Here is a 22,613-nt window from a genome sequence, read left to right as displayed (position 1 = left end):
GACTCTCCAATGTCTGGATATCCAACATAAGCAACAGAAAAGGAAGAAATATATCAATCTACAACTATTGCCTTGAAAACAAAACCCAGAAAGACAAGGCCACTATTCTTTTCTTTTTACTTCAACCTCGATACAATAATTGTTCCTAAAAAGACACTTTTAAAACTCTTTTTTTATTGTGATTTCATTAACATCCAATTTCCAACACTTTTCAGAAACTTCTAATGCAACAAGTTCGTGTGTTGGCAACTGAAGGAGTGGGATTATGTTCTGCATTGGTATGTGGTACATTTCTTACATTGCAGCATTTAAATCTCCTAAAAGCAAGCCTTTATTCCAAGATTTCTCGGCATTTAACAATTCACATAGCAAACTAATTTTGTTGTGGGAAAAGTGGAGGATGAATTCTCAGAGGAGCAGTTAATGGCGAAGGTCACAGATTTGTAATGAGGAGGCTGTGTTCTGACAAAGGACATATTTATACCAAAGATCACTCACGGATAAAACAAAACCTTCTGTTTGAATATTAAAGTGACAGCAAAGACAGATTTTTTGGAATTGTTCTCATCCCCAGTTCTAAGAAAGCTTAGCATAGTATTATATACCCATAAGCACACACAAACTTTACAGCCTGTTAACAGAAAATACATCCTTAATCTCTGGCTCCTAACTCCAGGCCAGACAAGCACAATGGCCTAAAGAACGCCAACCTACCTGCAGTGAACCACAATTGGCCCAGCAAGGGCAGGATTCAACGCTTTGACTTTCTTCAGGAATTTCAGCATCCCAATAGGTGTGAAAGGCACCCCGAAATCAGGCCAGCTGGTGAAGTGGAGCTGCGTCACGAGCCTCAGCGCCTTACAGCCATCGTGGAGCTGCAGGGAATACATGGGCTCTGAGTTTGACTTTCATTTTCCACTTGGAGATTTAGAAATGAACTCGCAGGATTATTTACGACTTGCATTCCTGCAACACCTGGATCCTGACTTCACAGCATACATTCAATATAAACATCCGTTACCACACATCCTTAAAATGCATCTTGGTAGAGAAAAGGAGTAACCCTAAAATAGGGTATGCGAAGAACAAGATTCACAATTTATGGTAACAATGGATCAAATCTTGTCTTTTTTCTGTCATAAAATCTTCACGACTCTCCTTTTAGCAACTTCACAGGAAACTCAAAAAATGTGATCTAAACGTGCAGGATCTGCATTGTTATGAGGTGCCAAATGCCAGCTTTTGCAAACTGTTTTATTAGGAAAAGGAGAAAGATGGGGACAAACTCTTTGGATCAACACAGTAGAGGACAACAGTGGGTATTCTGTAGTACTTCACAAGGCCTGTGTTGAGTATTAGCACCCTGTATCACACATGAGAAGTGAAATTCCAGTACTTCTAGAAGGCTGTGCACAGCTTGTCACCTCTCACTAGATGTACTGGCTGAAATTAACATTATGGTCTAACCTGATGACTTCAATCTGCATCAGATTACCACTGCATTAGGAGCAGCACAGTTTTTCCTTTAAGGAATGAGATCTACAGGAACTTGCACCCATACAAAGCAACACACTGTGTACGTGTATGGAGCCATCACCACTGTTTGCCTCTCTCCTGTGATCCAAGGAGTCAGCACTCTGCTCCCGTTCTCCCTCCCAGACAATGCAATGTGACTTTCTGTGGCACCTGACTACACAGAACCACAGAATGGCCTGGGTTGAAAAGGACCACAATGCTCATCCAGTTCCAACCCCCTGCTATGTGCAGGTCACCAACCAGCAGACCAGGCTGCCCAGAGCCACATTCAGCCTGGCCTTGAATGCCTGCAGGGATGGGGCATCCACAGCCTCCTTGGGCAAGAAGAACACTGAACAGAGCTTTCTGCATTTCATCAATCAGCTGCACACACAAGCTGTCCCCCAGTGCCCACGATCCTGCCAGGCCTGGCACTGCACCCTTCTTAATAATTTGCAAACACACTGAACTGATTTTCCTCACTTCTCTCAAGCAGATATTGGACTTTGCAACCACTTGCTTGAAAATATTCAAACGTAGATGCAGCACAAGGATTGTGTCTTACCGACTGGACGCAGAACTTGCGAATGGTGTAGTCCACGAGCACAATGCAATCTTCCACTGACACACGGATGTTCCCGTAAGTCCAGCACCCTTGGTCAGGCCAGTACTGATAACATTTATCCTGCAGAAACACACAGTGCATTTTATAATGCTGAGCCTGACTTCATTGCTGGTCACACATAGAACAAGAAAGTTACTCGAAAACAGCATACGTAAGTACGCATAAGAGTATGTGGAGTTGATCATTTGACAGCAGACAGCTTTAACACTTTGCCAGTGCTATTGATGATTAAACTTATGCACAGAAGGGTGTGAATATAGCTTAGAAATTTTTTTTTAAACTATCCAAATCTGAACAGCAAATCTGAAAGCCCTTCTTCCTGGTGGTAGAAAGGGAACTTGATGTCTTGACCCTTTAATTTTAAGCGTTAGGTGTTCTTGGTGAGAAATGTGAGTGCCCTCATGTAGAAGGCAGCAGGAACATCAAGCTTTAACAGTTCTGGCTGCAAGAATGTGCCTTTGGCTACAGGCTATGCAGGACAACATTAGTTATCAGGTTTCTTCCTTGAGATCCACTTGCACAAATTCTTATTTTTAGAAATTAAAGCTACATTTATTAGCAAACACTCATATGTGCAAAGAAGGGCTAAAAAAGAAAGCAGATGCTGAGCAGACACAGCTGCTTTTGGAGCACACCTCCACACATCCTCAGTTGTGCTGAAAGCCCTTTACCTCTTTCCTTTCTTTCAAGTTTGTTAACATGACAATAACTGCAGACTTCTGCTCCCACACCATCCTCCAGAAGTCATTGACTGTTTCTTGTTTGGGTCCTGCACACAGAACACAGACCTGGTCAAGAGATGTGGCAGAGCACTTACAACACATTTCTTAACAAGCAAAACAATAATAATTCAAAAAAAAAAAAAAGCCACCTAACTTAATTCTTTTTACCCAATTAGTTTTCCTCCCCCAGCTCCTCCAGATGAGATAAAAGAAGAGAAGCAAAGTGGAAGTGGTGGAAGTGAGTCTCCAAGCTGAGAGCAGTATTTGTGGGCGGAAAGGCAGTGGCTTCCCTCATGCTCACCTTCCTTTCATTTACACTATAACCTTTAAAGCTCACTTCACATTTAGCCACCATCTGCACGTGAAAATAACCCTTAGAACACTTCTAAAATTAAGTACTTTTAGCTACAAAATTGAGACATGAGAATAAATTGATTACCTTGTGCAGCTATAAATTTATTCTTTTCTTTATAACCCTGAGGAAATAAATATCATAGTTAAAAAATGAAATGCCATTGGGTGCTAGCATAAAAATACCTATTTAATATTAATTTACAGGCAAAGTTAGCAGTTTGGCTAGCAGAGAAAAACTGAACTTACGTCTATATATGATGCATTAATGTAGTCTGAAGGTGAGACTCCATCTACTTGGGTCAAAATCACTCTGGAATGATCATCTGGAAGAAAAAGCATTATGAGAACATTTGCATTTGAATCATCTGCACTAGGTTTTCTCCTTGCAAACATCAGGATGGGCTTAGCATCAGCTGCCTCCCAAAACAGAGGCTGGACACCAGCTGGTTCAGATCAGCTCCAGCCAAAACCACTGACAACACGGATGGGTTTTGGTGGCCCTCCCCCTCCTGCTGCCAGAGCCTGCAATGGCAAAAGCTGCAAGGGACAGCAGCTGCCTAAGGTTTGAGACCTGCAGCTGGAGGAGGAACACAGCGCTGTCCAGTCGTGCACTGCTCCCAGCTCTCATTAAGAAACTTCCCCCACAGAAGCACCAGTCTCACACTTGAGGGTTACCAGGACCGCATCTCTACGACAGCTGAAGCCCAAACTGCACTGCACTGCCTCACCCAAAGCTAAGCTGAAATATCAGTTTGCTGTATTGTCAATTTGGTAAAACACCAGCTGCTAAAGGCTTTCTAGAACAACACCTGATTCGCATTACACAACAGCATCATTTAAAATGATCAACAGCTTGAGACACACCATGGCAAAACAAACAGGTTTTACACAGAGGTATGAAGAACACCTGCAACCAATGAAATTATGAACACCATCAGCATGCTCAATGTCAGACAGACAGCTAAGGGCCTGGCTTAGAAGGAAGGGTAACATCTTACATGGCAGGATATTAGGATATCTGTTTTTCTCCCTGTTTTCTTCCTTATTTGCCATTTCAAATGTTCCCTGCACGTATCCAGGTGTTAAAGACTGAAAAGAAAAAGATACAAAGAGTCAGTGTGTTATATCAGCTAAGGGCTGATTGCACGTGGCACAGGACAAATCTGCATTTATACATAATGCCTCTCAGCCAACAGAATCAAACATATTTGACTTCTTTCAAAAATAACTTTCATTACTCTGAAACAGGAAGCCGTGCCCTGGCAGATTTCACATCAGAAAACGAGTTCAGCAGTTTTGAAAAATAAGTGATTTTTCCACCAGCGATCGCAGTTATTTAGAAGGCTGTTACAATCCGAGCTGCTGCTTAAAGATGCCATCTGCCACCATGATTCACAGCACCACGACCCAGCCCCGCCGATGCACCGCTCTGCTCCGAGAGCTACTTTTAGCAGGAGCAGTTGGTTAATAACAGGAACAGAGCTTGATTGTTAATAGCTCGGTGCTGAGAACGTTAAATATCAAACATCTTTCCAAAATCTATAGGTGAGGACCCAACTCTGGCAGAAATGGAAGAAAAAAGCAGTAGTTCCTTTCTGTTGAAGCTCGCTGTAAGAGCACAAGTCAAAATTCTGCTCGTAATCAGTAAGATCTCAGACTGCAGATAAATTTAGTCCAGCTTAAAAAAAAAAAAAAAAGTCTTGCAGAGCAATCAAATGAAGAAAAGAAACAGAGAGGGTAAAGATGAAAGCAAGGAGGAGCCCGAGGTGTGACTGCTGCACCTCCATGGGCAGAGCTGCTGAGCTGCACCTGCCAAGAGGTCATGAGAGAGGGATGCTATGGGAGGGGCCCAGGAAAAAGCAAGAAATGTTGCTCATTTGAAGACATTGGCTTGTATTCCCTGTGCATTGAGACACCCCACTCACAGCCAAAGGTGTAAATGTGAATGGAACTTCTTCAAGGTTCTTCTAACATCTAGAACAGTGTTAAGGTGTTGGGTAAAACCACCGCTGTCTGGGTGTCAGAACTGCTTTCTCCCACCCATCACCTTCCTCCTATGCTTCCCCCAAACCTGCTCCATCTGCTCTGAATCACAAAGAGGAAAGGAAAATCAGGAAATGACTGTATTTTAAGAGGCACCCTAAAGAAACTGCCCTGTCAGAAAGCACTGTTCAGTATTCCTCCTTAGAAACAAATTGGTGCTGCCAGGTTAAAGGAGGAAAGGGGCAGAAGGGAAGGAAGGACTTCACCACCACCACAGAAAGAACAACAACTTGCATTTGTGGGGTTTTTTTTCCAGCATCTCTTAAATTATGAAGGTAAGTAAGAGAAAGTAGAGATAAGGTTAAAATAAGAGCTAGGAATTGGAAAAAGGAAAGCCATTTTCGGTAAGCTGCTTAATTCCTTATTTGATTGAAACCAGCATCTTCGCTAATTAAACGTATTAGAATACATTTACAATTACAAAAGCCAACACACCTCCCTGCCCCTTCCCCATGTACCAAAGGAGAACCCCACACCTCACTGCTCGCACCCCAGAGCAGAGGATGTGATTCACCACAGCTGCATGGTGGGCAGTCCATCCTCCACACCCCACGAGGAGCTGATGAGTCAGGGTGGCACTGGGTCAGCTGCCACAGCACAGCCTTATCTGCTTCCCCTCCCACGAAGCAACGGAGGGCCGTGACCTATCCCAACATCAATACGTTTTCTCAGCTTTCCACCATGCAAACCACAGGGGCATATGACAGCAAAATTAAAATTTTGCAAGCAAATTCTGTTCAAAAATCTTCCTTTCATCAATCTGAAGACTGACACAATGACCAGGCCATCGTACAAACAGCACACTCATTTTGCCCTATGGACAACGAGCAGAGATAAGGCTCACCCAAGGGGCCCATGCTGGAAGGAATATATTTGGGTTTGGGCACTGTTTGTTGCTCCCCCAGTGCTCCATTGTCACCAAAAAATGAAGAAGTTGCTACTTCGGTTAGTGTACAAGTGCAGCATGTGCAATTTAGGGTCATTTAGGCTTTAAGTGTAAAACAGAAAGCACTGACACCACAATCGGGACCACAATTCTAAGGAAAACATCCATCCTATTCACAAGGGTGGATGGTGATAGGACAAGGGGGAATGGTTTTAAACTGAGACAGGGAGGTTTAGGTTGGATATGAGGAGGAAGTTTTCCACCCAGAGGGTGGTGATGCACTGGAACAGGTTGCCCAAGGAGGCTGTGGATGCCCCATCCCTGCAGGCATTCAAGGCCAGGCTGGATGTGGCTCTGGGCAGCCTGGGCTGCTGGTTGGTGACCCTGCACATAGCAGGGGGTTGGAACTGGATGAGCATTGTGGTCCTTTTCAACCCAGGCCATTCTATGATTCTATCAATTGTTGCCTGTCTTTGCAGAAAGGTGCTCACTTTGTTTTCCTTTCCTCAGAAACCCCCTGGGTCCAGCTTCTCTGTGCAGCCAGTGCCAGCTCACAAGAGGGCCAAAGCACCGATTTCAGTCCAAATCTACCCCAAATCTGCAAGGGAGACCAGCTACTCATGCCCCCAAACCACCACAGCGGGCCTCAGCACCACTGTGCTCTGCTGCCTGGACAGGTCCAAATTTGGGCCCTTCTGTCTCCAATGGGCTCTGAAGGGCACACAGGTTCTCACCCACACGAACAACCACAGGCAATAGAAGGAGAAACCAAGTGCAAACCCCACCAAGCAGATGTTACACGCCATCACCCTCAGTCACCTCCAGGCCTGCTCTATGGATGCCTGCTCACTTACGGGCTCTGGAGCACAGCCTTCAGACTTGAAGCTCACCCGCTCACAGCACGCTGCAGAAAGCAATCCAAGCAGAGCAGGTTTTAAAATGAAAACAGATTGCTTGTTTCAATCCTGACTGGGGAACATATTAATCAGGAGAGTCAAAATTCACAAGCGTGCATCTCGTCAAATGAGTTTTTGCATTCATTTTGTCGACTTAGATAAATATCTCCACAGTCGTCTTCCTCTCACAAGGAAAAGAAATTATATCTTTCAAATATGTCGTCAAATAAATCACAGCTATAAATACACTACCAATTAAGAAGGTAACATAACAGACTGTCTAATCAACGCATGCATTGGCTTTGAGAACTCTGTATTTGACATTTAAGCTACTGCTCTGTGCAACTTGCTTCTGCTGCTATGGGAAGTGAAGAGGAATAACAAAAGTTTGGAAAAGGCCCCTGAAGTTTTGGGTGTACAGCTCTATGTCTGTTACAGGCACCAGCTCACCTCAGGCTCTGGATAAGACTCATCACCATGACCACATGCAGCTGAAGTTGGGTTGAGTGCAGGAAACAAAATCCCCTTTCTGACCAAGGAAGTGCTTCAAAGAAAAACCCTCACAGTTGAGACACTCGGTGGAAATGCTAGGGCACCAAGCCCTACAAAAAGGGAAGTGATGGGATGATAAAGTGCAGATGGTCAAATCACCAGAAAACCCCCAAACCTCATTAGGGTGATATTAAGGCCGCTCTCTCCTCTTACCTTAAGTACTTCCCATAGAGATGAAGCACTCACTTGTTAAAAAAAAAAAAAAAAAAAAGCCCCTTCCACCAAAAAACAAGAAAAATCAATGCTACAGATTTCACTTCCCTCCAGCTTTCAGGCAAACACTAAAGATCTCTAAGTGCTAGTGAGTGGCAAAGAGTCCATACATCACACATTTGGCATCACACAGCTGTTAACCCTCCCCATTACTCCCAGAAAAAGAGAGACTACACATGACAGCAGGAGCAGGCATGCAGAGGTGTGTGAGCACTAAGGGATGTGAGCACTGGGCTGGAACTGTTCAGATGCCTCAAGCAACCTAACACAAACAGCAGCTCTGCCTCAAAATTGACCCAGCTTAAATGAAAGAGTGTTAAAGGAAGACAGACTGTACCAGGACACTCACATAACATGTGCTAAGGCTCTGAGACATCAGCATCACACACACACACACAACGTTTTAACATATTGGTTTCGATTTGCCCCCTATTTTTCATATGCTGCTCTTCACTCCAAATCTGAAGACTTACATTAAACTCTTCCCGGAACAGTTTCCCTTCATCTGCTGATCGTATCCTTATTTCCTCTTCAAGATTTTCTACTGGAATAGGGAAATACTTCTTGGGGCCCGAAGGAGATCTGCTGAGCAGCATCACCCTTTGCTGTTCTGTCAGTTCAAGGAAAATCAATGTTAAAACCACGTTCAGAACACAGCGATAAATAATTTAAAATGACAAATTTGTATGCTGAAAGATGCCAAAACGCACTTCTCAAATGAAACTCCCATTAGTTACAAAGCTGATTTTAAATGAAATAAAAAACAAAACCACAAGCCAAATGACTTCTTCAGGAATGTACTAGGCTCAAGTGGAACCACTATTGGTAAAAACAATGGTTTCTGCACCTACATCTGATAAAGAGGCAACCGAGCTTTGTTTACAAAAGGAGAAGATTCCCTTCCTCCTGCTGAGGAGCACTGCAGAAGCCGAGAGCTGCTTTGCAGCACAGCAGGGACCAGAGGGACCATTTCTGGTATTTATTACCTGCCAGAACCCCAGCGTGGAGCAGGTTCCTGCTTGGCCAGGTGAGATGCTCTGGGTAGGCCAGGCCTGCAAAGGCAGCACAGGGCCAGGATCGGGATCTCTGCTGTCACCCTCATCTCACAAGCCATAAGAACCAGCACGGCCTCCAGGAACTCAAACATCTGTCTCTCAGCAGGGCTGGGAGGTGCGGAGGAATTAAGACCCTGCTTCACTGAGACAAGTTTCACCTGCGACCAACAGCAAGCACAAAACTGGATGATCTCCCAAATGCTCTCTGCCCACAGCAGGGGGGTTGAAACTAGATGATAATTATGGTCCTTTTCAGCCCAGGCCATTCCGTGATATGCTGGCATGATTTCTAGCAGCCAGGCTCCAACACAGCCATACAGTGAGTCAGGACCACACATGGATGTGGCAGGGAAGCTCCCAGCAGGTTGCCATGGGCTCACGCACAGCAGCCAGCACAGAGCAGGAAGTCCGGGCTCTGTATATTTAGCAGCCTGACTTTCTCAATGACTGTCATGTTACTTTTAACCAACTCTTCCATTCAGACGTAGCAACATGGAGTTGATTGAAAGCACCAAAATAATTCTCTCACGTTATTTTTTTTTCCCTTTGCTTTGATAAAAAGAATTTCTGAGCAAGAAATAAACAGCTCCTACGCACGTGCAAGACTTGAACTTCCTGAGCCCCATCGAGCACCCAGCCCTGAGGGCTCTGTGCTCAAGGAAGTAAAAGCAGCACATTCAAAGAAGTGAGGGGAACGTGTTTAGCAGTTCCTAGGAGCACTTTATTTTGGCACAACTGCCTTGCACCACTTCTCTATCCTATCCTCTTGCTTCTCTCTGCTTATGTGCAGGGACCAGCTGGTACTTCCACAGAGTGAATGAGCGTTTTTCCCCCTTTTAAGAAGAAATTCTGCAATCCTTTCTCCAAATCCAAAGATCACAGTGCCAAAAACTCAGATCTCAGCCAGCATCTTAACAGAACAATTCTAAATAGCTCAAAGAACATTTACAAAGAAATAATTTGCTGCATCACAACATGAAGTGAAAGGTGTTTAAATCTGGAAGTTAACAGATGAATAGATAAGACAGATAAACATGGACTTCTGTTCTATGCTGTCACTGTTTTTACTGTTCCCTCTTCACTAAAAACTCTGAAATTTACATTACACAATAAGCAGCAAACATAACTAATGACTGAAAGACTAAATTCTTGATTAACAAAGGAACGTGTGCACACAAACACAACTCCCATAGAAAAGGAAAACAACCTCCCACCCCCCTTACCTTGCTCCTCTAAGATTCCATTTGGCATCTTCTTGTCACCAGAGCTCACCACAGCCTTCCTATGCCTTCGGAACCTTAAACACACACACACACCACGTTAAACTGAGAAACGACATTTAAAGGTAACTGGTGTTTTTCCAGCCCAGCTTTTACCAACCAGGTAAGCCTGGAGAAGCTGTTCCTGTTCATCATCCTGCTACCAGCAGCCACGAGCAGCACTGCTCGCTCCCTGCTGCAATGAAGGCTGTGCACCCCACGCACGCCGTGCTTTCACTTCCTCATTAGATCAACCCAACGAGGGGCTGAGCAAGGCGTGCACAGCTCCGCACAGACATACCTGAAAAAATAGCCGGCCAACAGGATGAAGATGATGAACACCAGGAGCAGGATCAGCATGGAGGTCAGCAGGTCCTTGTGTAAGTTGTTCTCCTCTGTAGAGTCTGCAAATTGAAACACGGCTGATGTGAAGCGCTGCAGACGCAGGCTGCCTCGTGCAGCACAGGCAGAATCAGCATGGGACATCAGCAGTCTTTGGTTCTACACAATCACGTCCTGCACTTACTAAAAGCATCACAAATTATTTAATAGAAGCCAAACTGAAAGAGAACATTGGGGGAATCTTTTTTTCTCTTTTTTTCCTTGCAAGGTGCATGCGCACAGAGCACAAACTGCTGCTGTGACGTGGAAATTCCTGGCTAGCAAAGTCATAGAATCACAGAATGGCCTGGGTTGAAAATGCTCATCCAGTTCCAACCCCCTGCTGTGTGCAGGTCGCCAACCAGCAGACCAGGCTGCCCAGAGCCACATCCAGCCTGGCCTTGAATGCCTGCAGAAATGGGGCATCCACAGCCTCCTTGGGCAACCTGTTCCAGTGCGTCACATGCTTAAAGAGTGCATGATGCTAAATAACACTTGAAGCCCATTCAGGAGGTTTTCTTGTGCAAGCATCCTGTGCACAGCAGCTGCTGCTCAGCCAGCCAGAAATCAGCCAGGCGTTACCTACTCCACAGATACAGTGTCTGCTTAAAGCACACGGAGCTCATCCAGTCTGACACACCATGACAGATGTGGCAACAGGCAGTAATTTTTACACGTGCCCAGAATGGAGACTACAGAAGAAATCTGTTCTATCTAATATGAACTGCAAGTCTCATCCTGCTGTTAACAGTGGCACTTTGCATTTCAGTTTCACTGTATTCACGCTTACCAAAACTCTTTCATTTTGCTTGCTTGCAGCAAAATGAACAGTCCCAGCCACGAGCCTTGACACAAGCAGTCACCACAACTAGACTACAGTAGCCACGTATACCCACAGAGTGGGTCCTCCTAAGGACAGCAGCACTGCACCCAAGGGTGCTGCTTATCCACATCCTGAATGAACAGCAAAAGGAAGCAGTGAGATTTAAGATATGGGTAAGAGAGCAGGAGGCAAGTCAGAGTGTTAAGAAGAAACACCAAAAAGATGGGGAACATAAAACCCAGAGATGTGAGGTTACACTAACAGCACATGAAGGCACGGAGTCACTTGCTTTAAACTCATGGGGCACACAAGGAAACCTTTACCTCAATCAGAGCAACAGGATGAAGAAAAGAAAGGCTACAAAACCTGATGTTTCACTGGTATCTAAAGACCAAACAGGCAGTGGTGACAGAAGTGTCATCAGGAAACAGCACTGGAGAGCCTTTCAGAACCACTGTGGCAGGGAGTGCCTGGATGAAGCACAGCATACAGGGCACTGTCCCAGCTGCTGACTGGTGTGCAGCAATGCCAAGCCCTGTACAGAAACAGCACTCTTGACAAAGACAGAAACAGAAAGTACAGACTGGTCCTTTGCAGGCAAAATGACCCTCCTCTGCTGCTTCTGACTGACAATCTCAGATCCTCTACAGCCAGGGCTTGGGGATTTCACCAGTTCTTCTAACCAGTTTAGTTGCGAGGCACCCGAGATGAAAAGAAATCCAGCACAAAGTCTGAGTCACAGGAAATTACATTTTCCCTCAGCCCCTCACACAATGCAAAATCCCCTGTCTCCTTCTTTCCGAGGAGCTGACACATCTCACACCCTATTTCTGAGGCAGTTTTGGAGATTTACCACCAGGCAGCAGAGGCTGGGGCAGCCCTGCCAGCTGCTGCAGGAGCACCAGTGGGTGCTCAGCACCTTTCCTATGGGGAGCTGAGCTCTGATACCACCACTTTCTTCCTCCTAGAACATGAGGCACATTTATTGAGGCTCTTGCAGGGCCACAGCAGGGGCTCATGCTGCAGAGGCTGCACATAAAGCATGGCATGTTTTCAAGTACTCGCATTTATTACTCGTGTTTTCTTCCATGTTTGCCTGGACTATCTCATAAGCATAATCCAAAAGTTGTAAGAGGAAGCTCTGATATCAATTCACAGAAAAAAAAGCCCTTTAGCCCACAAAACCCCCTACATCCCCAGATTTTAAAGGGAAACTGACCCACGGACCTGAAATATTTCTTTCATCATTTCTGCTTCACAAGTTGACAACTGAAGCATCAGTCAGAACATGGAGGAAAGGCCGGTGGTTTCTGAAGCTGCTGTGTCCCGCAGCCACCACCAGGGAAACGTCCCCCCACCCCACCACAAGGAGACAGCAGCCCCAAACCACACGGCTTCCTGCTCACAGCAAACAGTGCTTTCCAGCTGGTGGCTGGCACCCAGCAAGGGGTGAGATGGGCCACCAGAAGGACAGTGACACCCTCGTGGTCCCCCCACCGCCCACAGCTCTGCCCCACGTGCCCCCCACACCGCTGTCACAGCCCTTTGCTGGCAATGTGTCACCGCTTCCTTCAGGCTTAGGATGTTCCCAGTTTTAGTGTGCTAGCAAGTTTTTGTGCTAACAAAACCAACCACAACAAAAGGGAACTAACAGCAGCACAAAGCATCCCGCCCTCCTCCTTCCCTGCTCCCCCCAGACTTCTCCCTTCCTCATCCCTGGATCAGTTCCTTCACATGGTGCACCGGGGCTGTGAAGTGGCCCATGAATGTAAGTGGAATTAGAGCTCTTATTTTTTGTTTCCATTCCACGAAGGCTCAGCTACATGACTTACTTTGGATTAGCAAGTCATGTATCTGAAATAACTCGGGGATTTGACAAAGAACAAGCAGGACATCATTCATCTGAGAACAGGCTCCAATCTGCACAGCACTCAATCTGCAGACAAAAAAATACAGATATAACCCTCATCTTTCCACAACTCAAAGTTAACCATTCTCACCAACTTGTGTTACATTCCAAGTGCCTTATCCTGTCGTTTTTCAGGCTGTGTCAGAGATTCACAACACAGATCTTACCCATCCCATGTGTACAGAGCACACAGCCTGAATACCACACAGAACAAACACACAATTAGGGATGAAACTTCTAGTCCAATTCTAACAGAGCTGTTTTGTCACCTGCAGGTACAGCACTGGTACCCAGGCACTGCTCCCACCAGTGACACTTCCATCAGGAGCTCCTGGACAAAGCTCTGCTGCAGGTTTCAGCCCAGCCTGCACCAGATCGTGCACCCAGCTTGCCTAGAGGGTGTGCAAACCTCAAGCAGTAATTTAGGGGCAATTTCAGACCGGAGGATCTACCAGGCAGGAGTGCTGAGCATCTTTCACCTCGTTGCTGAGCTGCAGGCACTTGGTATGCTGTTTGCACTGCTGTGCTCACATTGCTATTTGGGCTGATTTTGAGCTGAAGACACACCTGAGTGGCATACTTAGGGCAGAACTCAGCACTTATCACAGACACAGACAATTTGATATCTCTGGATTGCGTGAGAAAATGGAAGAATGTTGTTATTTCTGTAAAAACTGCTCCATAATGAGTGGCCACTCAGCAGATTCCTATACATTGATCCCATTACTTTCAGCACAAGAGAACACATCGTACGTTCTGTGTTCAGGAGAAGGCTATCACAATGATCAAGGGACTCAAAGCCTCTCCTAAGAGGTGAAAGGTAGCAGGACACGGGGAAATGGTTTTAAGTTGAGGGAGAGAAGATTTAGGTTGGATGTCAGGGGGAAATTCTTTCCTATGAGAGTGGTGAGGTGCTGGAACAGCTGCCCAGAGAGGCTGTGGATGCCCCGTCCATCCCTGGAGGTGTTCAAGGCCAGGTTGGATGGGGCCCTGGGCAGCCTGGGCTGGTATTAAATGTGGAGGTTTGGGTTGGAAGGGGCCTGAAGGATCATGAATCTCCAACCTCCTGCTGCATGCAGGGCCACCAACCTCCCCATTTAATACCAGAAACACAGAGATTTTCCCCATTGCTGCTTGAACTCCTTGCTCCTCTAACCAACCCTAAGCTTTGCTGGTGCCCAAAGCTGGTGCTGGTATGCTGAGCACAAACTCCTGACCTACTTGCCAATGTGGGCCATCCCACCACCAGCCATGCCTGGCACCAGACTCCTGCTTGGCTTCCTGGCCACACGGCCATAAATTTCACAGGCAGAATGAAAACAACAACAAAAAGAAAACAACACAGAAATGCCTTCCTATAAAGACTGGGCATCAACAACAGAAGTCATCACAATTTCACAGGCTATTTATACGGAAAACAATCAGCTTGATTTTCTTTCAGCCCAGTCCATACAGAAGCTCTTCATTCCCAAATCCACCTCTGATGTGAACACAGGCCAAATCCTCAACACATAATTGCTGTCAGACAACCAACACCCAGCAGCAGCATGGGCAGGTAGGCAGGTGGAAGGCACCAAGTTAGGTTTGGGAAGCAAAAGGGCAGCAAGCAACTGAAATTTGACATCCAACTACAGAACATAACACTAGCATCAATGGTCTTTAAAATAGATATATCTGTCTTGAGCCAGCCCCTCTCTGGGACTGCGATGGGTTAGGACAGCTACAGGAGGGCTTGAAGGAAAAGGAAGAAATTTGAAGGAGAAGAATTAGTGAGGTGGAACAGATGTGGTGGATTGGTGAGTAGAAGACTGCCTTTGGGCCTTCACAAAAGCCTCTTCTATTTTCACCTGAGCTCATCTTATGCAGGATGCTGTGCTCTTATCCATCTCAAGTCTTTCCTTAGATAGCTCATATGACTGAAAATACAGAATACACACAGAAATTCCAGTTGCTCACAATGTTTAGCTATACCACCCTGCTTTTTAAACAATCAATTCTTCATTTCATTTTATCAGTGTCCAGGTCCCATCAAGCTGACCTCGTATGTCAGCATCATACTGTGCACTTCCCTGATACTGGAAACAGAAAGTAAACTGTAGGACACCAATAAAACACATCAAATTGATGTCATCAGGCAAGATTAGAGCATTAGTGGTGTCAAAGTCCTGCAAAAATATTCATGATGCCATTGCAGGGACCTCACCTGAAGTCCCTCCCACCCCTATTACTATCTTCACAAATTAAATAATGGTGTCCTTACTTGTAGTACTGGTGGGTTTTGGTAATTCAGTTCCATTTGGTGGTAAAGCTCGCACAAACAGAAAGCTAACACAGAGCAGCAGGCATGGACAGGGTTGTTCCATCCTGGACCTGAAAGAAAACAAAAGCATATGATGAATTTTGGAGTCAAATTGCTTTTAGCTTTTCCTTTGTTTCAGAACCAAAATTAAAATAATAAAAAAACAAACAAACAAACAGTGCTTACTTTGGAAGAGGAAAGAGTTAAATCTCTCCTTATACCCTCCCATTGCCTCATCACTTGACTTTCATTTTTGATGTGAAGAGGAAGGAAAAACTACAAGTTGCTTCATTAAGAATTCATTACAAAATCCATGAAGAGGAAGACAGGAATTCAGACGTTGCTCAAAGGCAACTGTGGAAATGGGGCCAGAAGAGCCGTTCTGCACCAGTGACCCACAGCACACGAGTACATTGGAGCAATGAATCTGGGAATCATTCCCAAACTATTAAGTGCCAGGCTCTGGAATCACGAGCATAAATGCCCATCAGAAGTAGAGCACACGTTTGGTGGTCCCTGTCTTGACTGCAGGTTTGATGCTGGGGCTCTAAGTCGCATTTCTGCATTTTCTTCTGTTACATTTTCTTACGTTTCCATCCACACACTCTGTGTCACAGATGCATTCTTTAGGAGAACACACATCACAGCTATCAGACTACAGGTATAAAACACCCCAGTGGAGTCTTCCAACTACACAACACTTCACACTTTGTGAGATCAGAAAATAATTCCCTGAGTACCACAGCATCATCAAACGGCCTGGGTTGCAAAGGACCACAGTGCTCATCCATTCCAACCCCCTGCTATGTGCAGGTCACCAACCAGCAGACCAGGCTGCCCAGAGCCACATCCAGCCTGGCCTTGAATGCCTGCAGGGATGGGGCATCCACAGCCTCCTTGGGCAACCTGTGAACAGTGCCTCACCACCCTCTGGGTGGAAAACTTCCTCCTCATATCCAACCTAAACCTCCCTGTCTCAGTTTAAAACCATTCCCCCTTGTCCTATCACCATCCACCCTCACAAACAGCCGTTCCCCCTCCTGTTTATCCGCTCCCTTCAAGTACTGGAGGGCCACACTGAGGTCTCCCTGCAGCCTTCTCTTCTCCAAGCTAAACAAGCCCAGCTACCCAGTCCCTAAAGAACAGGTGAGTTACAAGGGCTGCACTTCAGCCAGCAGGGGCAGCCTTGCCTGATTTTTGCGGTGTCTTTGGCAAAACCCCCTGAGCTCTGTGTTGTATTGCACAGACAGCAGAACGTGGTCAGGCAGCGGTTCTCCATCCACAGCCAAAATTACAGCAGCAGTAATACTGTGCAACAAAGCTCCTGATGTTATCAGTGTAATATATTTAATAGTACAATTTCCACAGGATATTATATAGCACTGCTTAACAACAGACCAAAAAACACACACAGGAACTTCGCAGTCATTACAACAACTGTGATAGAATCCCTCCTTTCAACACAAAATGGGTAAAATCCAAAGCCTCAAGCCCCAGAACATAGACAGCTTCTGGCTTTTCCAACCTTAATGATTCTGTGGTGCCATATCAGCAGATTGGACACCTTACACCCCTCACAGCACTGCTGGTACTTTATGGATGCACTCACTGTGTCAGACACCTCACATCTGTCCTCTTGGAAGCGCAACCTGGTTACACATTCAAGGCCCCCAGATATATCAGAAATAAACACATCTACATGACAATGAAAATTCTGGGATCTCCCCTTTGTCTGAAGCTATGATTAAGTGCTTTGCATTGCTGCTTGCTGAAGGAGGAAGGATCAAAGCTGACAGCAAATGTAGGGGCAGATGCAGGAGACTGAGCTCCGTGTGCCCAGGCACTGCAGAGAGCTCTGCACTTCTTGTTGCACTGCAGCGAGCGAAGAGGTCAGCAAGTTGCAACAATACATAACAATATGGAACACCTTACAGCATGTTTATCTCCTCCATAAGCTCAGCAGCATACGGTTACTGCAGGACCTCAGCTACAGCATTTTCTGATGCCAAAACTCAACTCCGACAGAGCAAAGCTTCCTTTTCTCAAGGAGGTGCAGTGTTGTGATACACTGTTAAAAAAACAGCAAAAAAACCCTCACCTCTGGAAAAGATAGGTAAGTGGAAAGGCACCATTAGACAAGAAACCATGCACAACAAAAACCTCTTGCTGACAAAATCAGAAAGGTAGAAATAGGGGAGTGAGGTGTTCACTGCCATTATCACAGGGCTTCCAGGCAGCCCAAGGCTGTCAAGGCACAAAGCCATCTCCTGCCTGCAAAAAGCAACAGGGGCTGCTTTGGGAACTGCACTTTTGTCTGCTGGCGTGCCTCTACATCCACTCCTTATTTCATGGCTATTCAGCTCAGGCACTTCAGCTCTAACGCTGTGGAATCACGTTTTTGTATTACAGGATTATGAGCTATTCCCGATGAGTTGAAGCTTCAAAAAGGCAGAAGTCTGCCAGCAACTCCTGCAACAATCACAATTCTCACAGTCTGCACTGTTATAGAAAAATGATTCCACATCCCACTCAATAGCAAGATTAAAAAAAAAAAAAATCACTGTAAAACTGCACAGCAAACACAAACCCTGCCATGCTTAACACGAAGATGCCATCCCAACATCAGTCTGGCTCAGAACCATGCAGGGACACAGCCCTGCCCAGCACTCAAACTTGATGTATGAGCTCCTTCACAGCGCCTGCATCTTCCCACAGTGGAATCAAAACAGCAAAACTTCCCATCCAACAAAGAGGATGGTGTAGAGACTATACAGTAAGTCTTCAGCTTGGTGCTAAATAGATTCTACAGCCGAGGCACCAGGAGCTCAGTACATTCAGCCCAGAGTTATGTTCTGTTCCACAAAGCCCCCGGCCAGCCCAGTGCTTTGGAGGGCAGAGCACCCACCTTGGGCAGCACCCAGCTACAACTTCACTCACACACCTTCTGTGTGACTCCAATCCTAGTTGAACCTTATTGCTGCATTATGTCATAAGGCTGATAAGGGAGTAGGAGCGCTTACAGCACGGTAAGGATAATTATTTCTCCTAAATAACCTGACAAAGAAGTGCACCTTTGCAGCACAGATGCCAATTTACGAATCTCTGAGAATCACATCTGAGAGATCAGCATAGAACAAATAAAGTGCTTGCCAAATGCCAGGGTATTCCAGGTGAAGAATACAGAACTTGCTTTGAAACCCACCACCAAGGATTTGAAGGCAAGGGAAGCAGGGATCTGGGTGAAGGTGAACTCCAAGGCTGTGGCTCCAAGATGCCCTTCTTATTTGGGGTACGTTCAAATAATGCTGCTTAACCTGTGGTTACACCTGAAGCACCAAAAGACCATTTCAAGAAGTTTGACAGCAGTTGAACGTTTTGATCTGCCTTAAAAACCAGGAATTTGGATAAAGAAAATAAAGTCTGCAGGTACCTTTCCCTTTTTTTTTTTTTTTTTTTTGAAGCCTTGTGATTCAATCTGGCTCAGACAATTAAGATACCCTAAAATCCCAGAAGAGAAGGACTTGAGATTGGTTTTGCCTGCGTTTGGCTTTGTGTGCATTTGATAGACAGGCTGCCTCAAAACTGAAAGCAACATCTGGCTGTCAGCAGCAGCTCACGCTGATCCCAGCAGAGGGGGGAGGAAATACACAACATTGGAAATATAAAGAAATGTCTTTAGACACACAAATACAATAACATCCATACAGTGTGCACGTACAGACACGGAGCTCCTCATGCAGGCAGTGCAGCAGCACAGAGGTGCTTGCTAAGTTCTGCACGAGCTGATGGAGCAGGATCCTCTCTCCTGCTGTAATAACACCCGGAAGCAAAAAAAGCACAATTAAAGACTGCACTATGAACCAAAATTAGCAACCTGAGCTACTCAGAATGCCTTGAATTTCCCTCCCAGCCCTCTCTTCGTGTGACTGAGTTCCTTTTTATAGTGCCAGACAAAGGTGTGATGGACGTCCGGCAGGAGCGCAGCTGCACGCACCCAGCACAGCACGGCTCTGCCATGGCCCCAGTGCAGAGGGAGCACTCCCTCTGCTGCTCCTCAGTGCCAACTTACAAACAATTCCACCCTAAAAACTTATCTGCTCGAGGACGGGGCTGCCCACAGCTCACTCATCATCATTTCTGTTGTATATATCTAAATACAGATATTGCTACAGAGCTCTTCAGAAATAGCACAAGAATGGAGGGAATAAATACCTAGCACGTAGTATCAGATATAATTTAATACAACTGCTCACAAAATCACATCTGACCATAACAGCTCCTGATGTGCCTAGAATAGGTGCAATACTGGGCTTTGAAAGCAGATTGAAAGAATCAGATTAAAGACTATACAAATTAAAGTAGCCACTTACATGTAAGCAATCGAGAGAGGCAAGGTAGCAATTAGCCAAATAAAATGAATTTTCACTTAGAATAACGAAGCCTGGGCTGCAAGATGGACTACAATTCACAATTTTATCTATTTATTTTTTAATTGCTTGGCTTTTTGGTTTTGCTCCTCACCAGGACTGGATTGAAAGCATCATGAAGATATGTGATGAATTACATAAAGATGATTGCTTTAGATTTAGTGTTTAAAACCAAGAACATAAACTTTCACTGTGGCCCTCATTTTGGAAAACTATGATATATTCAAGACGTGGTAATAATTAATATATGAGTATCAATAATCAGGATGAAGTTAGCAAACAGTTACAGTTCATAAAACAATCTGCCATATGATGACGCAGCGGCTAACACAGTTCATAGCTGCAACATTGCTTATAGCTGTGATAAGCATTAATGCTTTCTCCCAAAGCTCCAAAACCACAGAATGTCCCAGCCTGGGAGGGAACCACGAAGTCAACCAAGTCCAACTCCTGGCTCCACACAGAAGTACCCAAACATTAAACCATACGCCTGCTGACCCAACGTTAACACACTGAGGATATCACCTTGCAGTTTGCTTACCTGATATACCAACAAGTGTTTAAATAGCCTCAAAAACTTCAAATAGAATTCCTATAGATCCTCCCGTTATAAAAAAAATAAGCCAAGCGAGCAAAAAAACCCAACATATCTATGTCAATTAAGGATCCCCTAATAATTTTTAAATATTCATATCTATAAGTCACGAATGGAGGTTTGAAACACAAAGGAGGAAGTTTAAGCAACTCCTATCTAAGACTAAGTGTAAAGTCCCATGATTTCAGTGCAATTAGTGCAATGAGTCACATCTTACACAGGTTTGCAAGAGGATTAAAATCTAAATATAACCAGTCTAGCTTTCAAAGAGCTGAACAGTACAGCTGGGCTTCTTTGCAGCAGATCCGTGGCAGATCACCTCTGACTCTATGACAAGTTTTATTTAAAGTGTGCATCACACTATTATTCTCTGTCTTGCTTCTCAGAAAGCAATGCCTGAGACCAGGCCAAAACCTCACTACAGCACCTGCAGGAGCCACAGGATTGATGCTACACAGCACATCGTGGCATTTCTTACCCATTTGTCCAACTGCTTCCAAGGCTTTATGCTATTTCATAGAATTGCAGAATAGCCTGGGTTGAAAAGAAGCACAATGCTCATCCAGTTCCAACCCCCTGCTATGTGCAGGGTCACCAACCAGCAGCCCAGGCTGCCCAGAGCCACATCCAGCCTGGCCTTGAATGCCTGCAGGGATGGAGCATCCACAGCCTCCTTGGGCAACCTGTTCCAGTGCCTCACCACCCTCTGGGTGGAAAACTTCCTCCTAAAATTCCTCCTATTTCATTGTCTGGGACTCACAGAATCACAGCAGTATGAATGGATGGACCAACCCCGTGCTAAAGCAGGTTCTCAGCACTAGGGTGCAAACAAAGGTAAGCAGACTGCTCCCCACCAGAGCACATCCATACAACATCCTCTGTGTGCTCTGACCAACAATTCGTGGCCCCACAAGCTCCCATACAGTCCCTATGGGACTCAGTCTGGTCTGCAATGTGAATTTCACACAGCCCACGGGTGTGAGAAAACTTCCAACTTCCTTGAAACTCTGCCTCGTCCCATCCGTGCAGCAGCTGAGTTGCCATGCTGTGACACACAGGAGGAGCTGCTCAGGAGCCAGCCCTCCACCTGCCACCAGCATTCCCATCCAAAGCCCCAGGAAGATGGCTTCTCTCAGTGACACCAACAGCAAAACACTCCCAGGCATTTTGTGAGGCTGCAAAGGAGCCCGAGCAACGTCAATTCCGCAAAAACAGAAGTCTCTCAGAAACCAGAAACTTCACAAGAAGTCATTTCTTCTCTTTTCAGACATTGTTCCTCTCCTGAGCAGGAATTTGCAGTCCTTTCCCCCAAGCAGCAATTCAGCACAGACGCTCCATACAGCAGTGATCCTGACCCAAACTGCCAGCTCCAAAACAGGCCGTGCTCCCCTGCACTACATCTGCAGGGGCTGTGCAGCCAGCTAGGAGCCCTCCATACCATCACTGCATCCCTTAAGCTCATCCCAACAGCACCCAGGACCCTCCCCTGCTCACCATCACCACAGCAGTGCCTACACCCAGGCAAAGCACCATAACAGCTGGAGAAAAACTTCCCAAGCCAAGGAAAGCTGGATCAGCCATCTGAGGTGTTTACAGCTGCACTGCTTCTGTGAGCAGTGTGATATCCATGATACCCAGCTTATTGCAACTTTCTCACTCCGACTGCTTGGACTTGTTCCCTTTCTGCAGCACCACTATCACCATCTCCTTGCTGGTGACATGCTCAGCCACAACAGTGGTTTCCTGCAGTGCAGGTCTGGCTTTTACTGAGCTGAGCACCACGCTGGGCTCATACAGAAATGCCTCACCAAGTGCAATTTTATATACAGAAAAGCCAAGAGCCAGCCCTCCCTTGTCCTGTATTTGCTTGCACAAGAGAGCATTCTACCAGCATTTTGATGAACGTTTCAATAACCTCAGCTTTTGGAGCATAGAGGAGCAAACCTACCCAAAGACAGCGTTGGAGGAAAGGCCTCGTCTTATTTTTTTAAACAGAGAAGGTTTATAAAACCCAAGGCATCACTTGTGCCATCATTCCCTCTGCTACCACTAGAAGTTC

At 45.6% G+C, this 22,613-nt stretch overlaps 1 protein-coding gene across 10 annotated transcripts in view; it reads right to left on the bottom strand.

The window, feature by feature from the left end:
- PTPRE (protein tyrosine phosphatase receptor type E) overlaps window positions 1-22,613 on the bottom strand; it is a 77,819-nt gene that overhangs the window by 14,130 nt on the left and 41,076 nt on the right. For 8 of the 10 annotated variants that reach the window (XM_090145657.1, XM_090145659.1, XM_090145658.1 and 5 more), the window contains 10 exons: window positions 15,494-15,603; window positions 10,422-10,524; window positions 10,085-10,158; window positions 8,280-8,416; window positions 4,215-4,305; window positions 3,463-3,539; window positions 3,302-3,338; window positions 2,812-2,909; window positions 2,081-2,200; window positions 715-875 (listed from right to left, as the gene is read on the bottom strand). In XM_090145657.1, the coding sequence (XP_090001783.1) occupies window positions 715-875; window positions 2,081-2,200; window positions 2,812-2,909; window positions 3,302-3,338; window positions 3,463-3,539; window positions 4,215-4,305; window positions 8,280-8,416; window positions 10,085-10,158; window positions 10,422-10,524; window positions 15,494-15,596 (1,001 nt within the window). In that variant the 5' untranslated portion in view covers window positions 15,597-15,603. Of the gene's footprint in view, window positions 1-714; window positions 876-2,080; window positions 2,201-2,811; window positions 2,910-3,301; window positions 3,339-3,462; window positions 3,540-4,214; window positions 4,306-8,279; window positions 8,417-10,084; window positions 10,159-10,241; window positions 10,395-10,421; window positions 10,525-15,493; window positions 15,604-22,613 lie in introns of those variants that run through there. The other 2 variants (XM_031597309.2, XM_031597308.2) reach the window with 1 other exon arrangement.

This window comes from Phasianus colchicus, chromosome 8 (assembly GCF_987193195.1).
Source record: "Phasianus colchicus chromosome 8, bPhaCol1.hap1.1, whole genome shotgun sequence".
Classification (NCBI taxonomy): Eukaryota; Metazoa; Chordata; class Aves; order Galliformes; family Phasianidae; genus Phasianus; species Phasianus colchicus.
The sequence above is the reverse complement of the archived record's forward strand: the minus strand, read 5'-3'. Positions and strand labels throughout refer to the sequence as shown.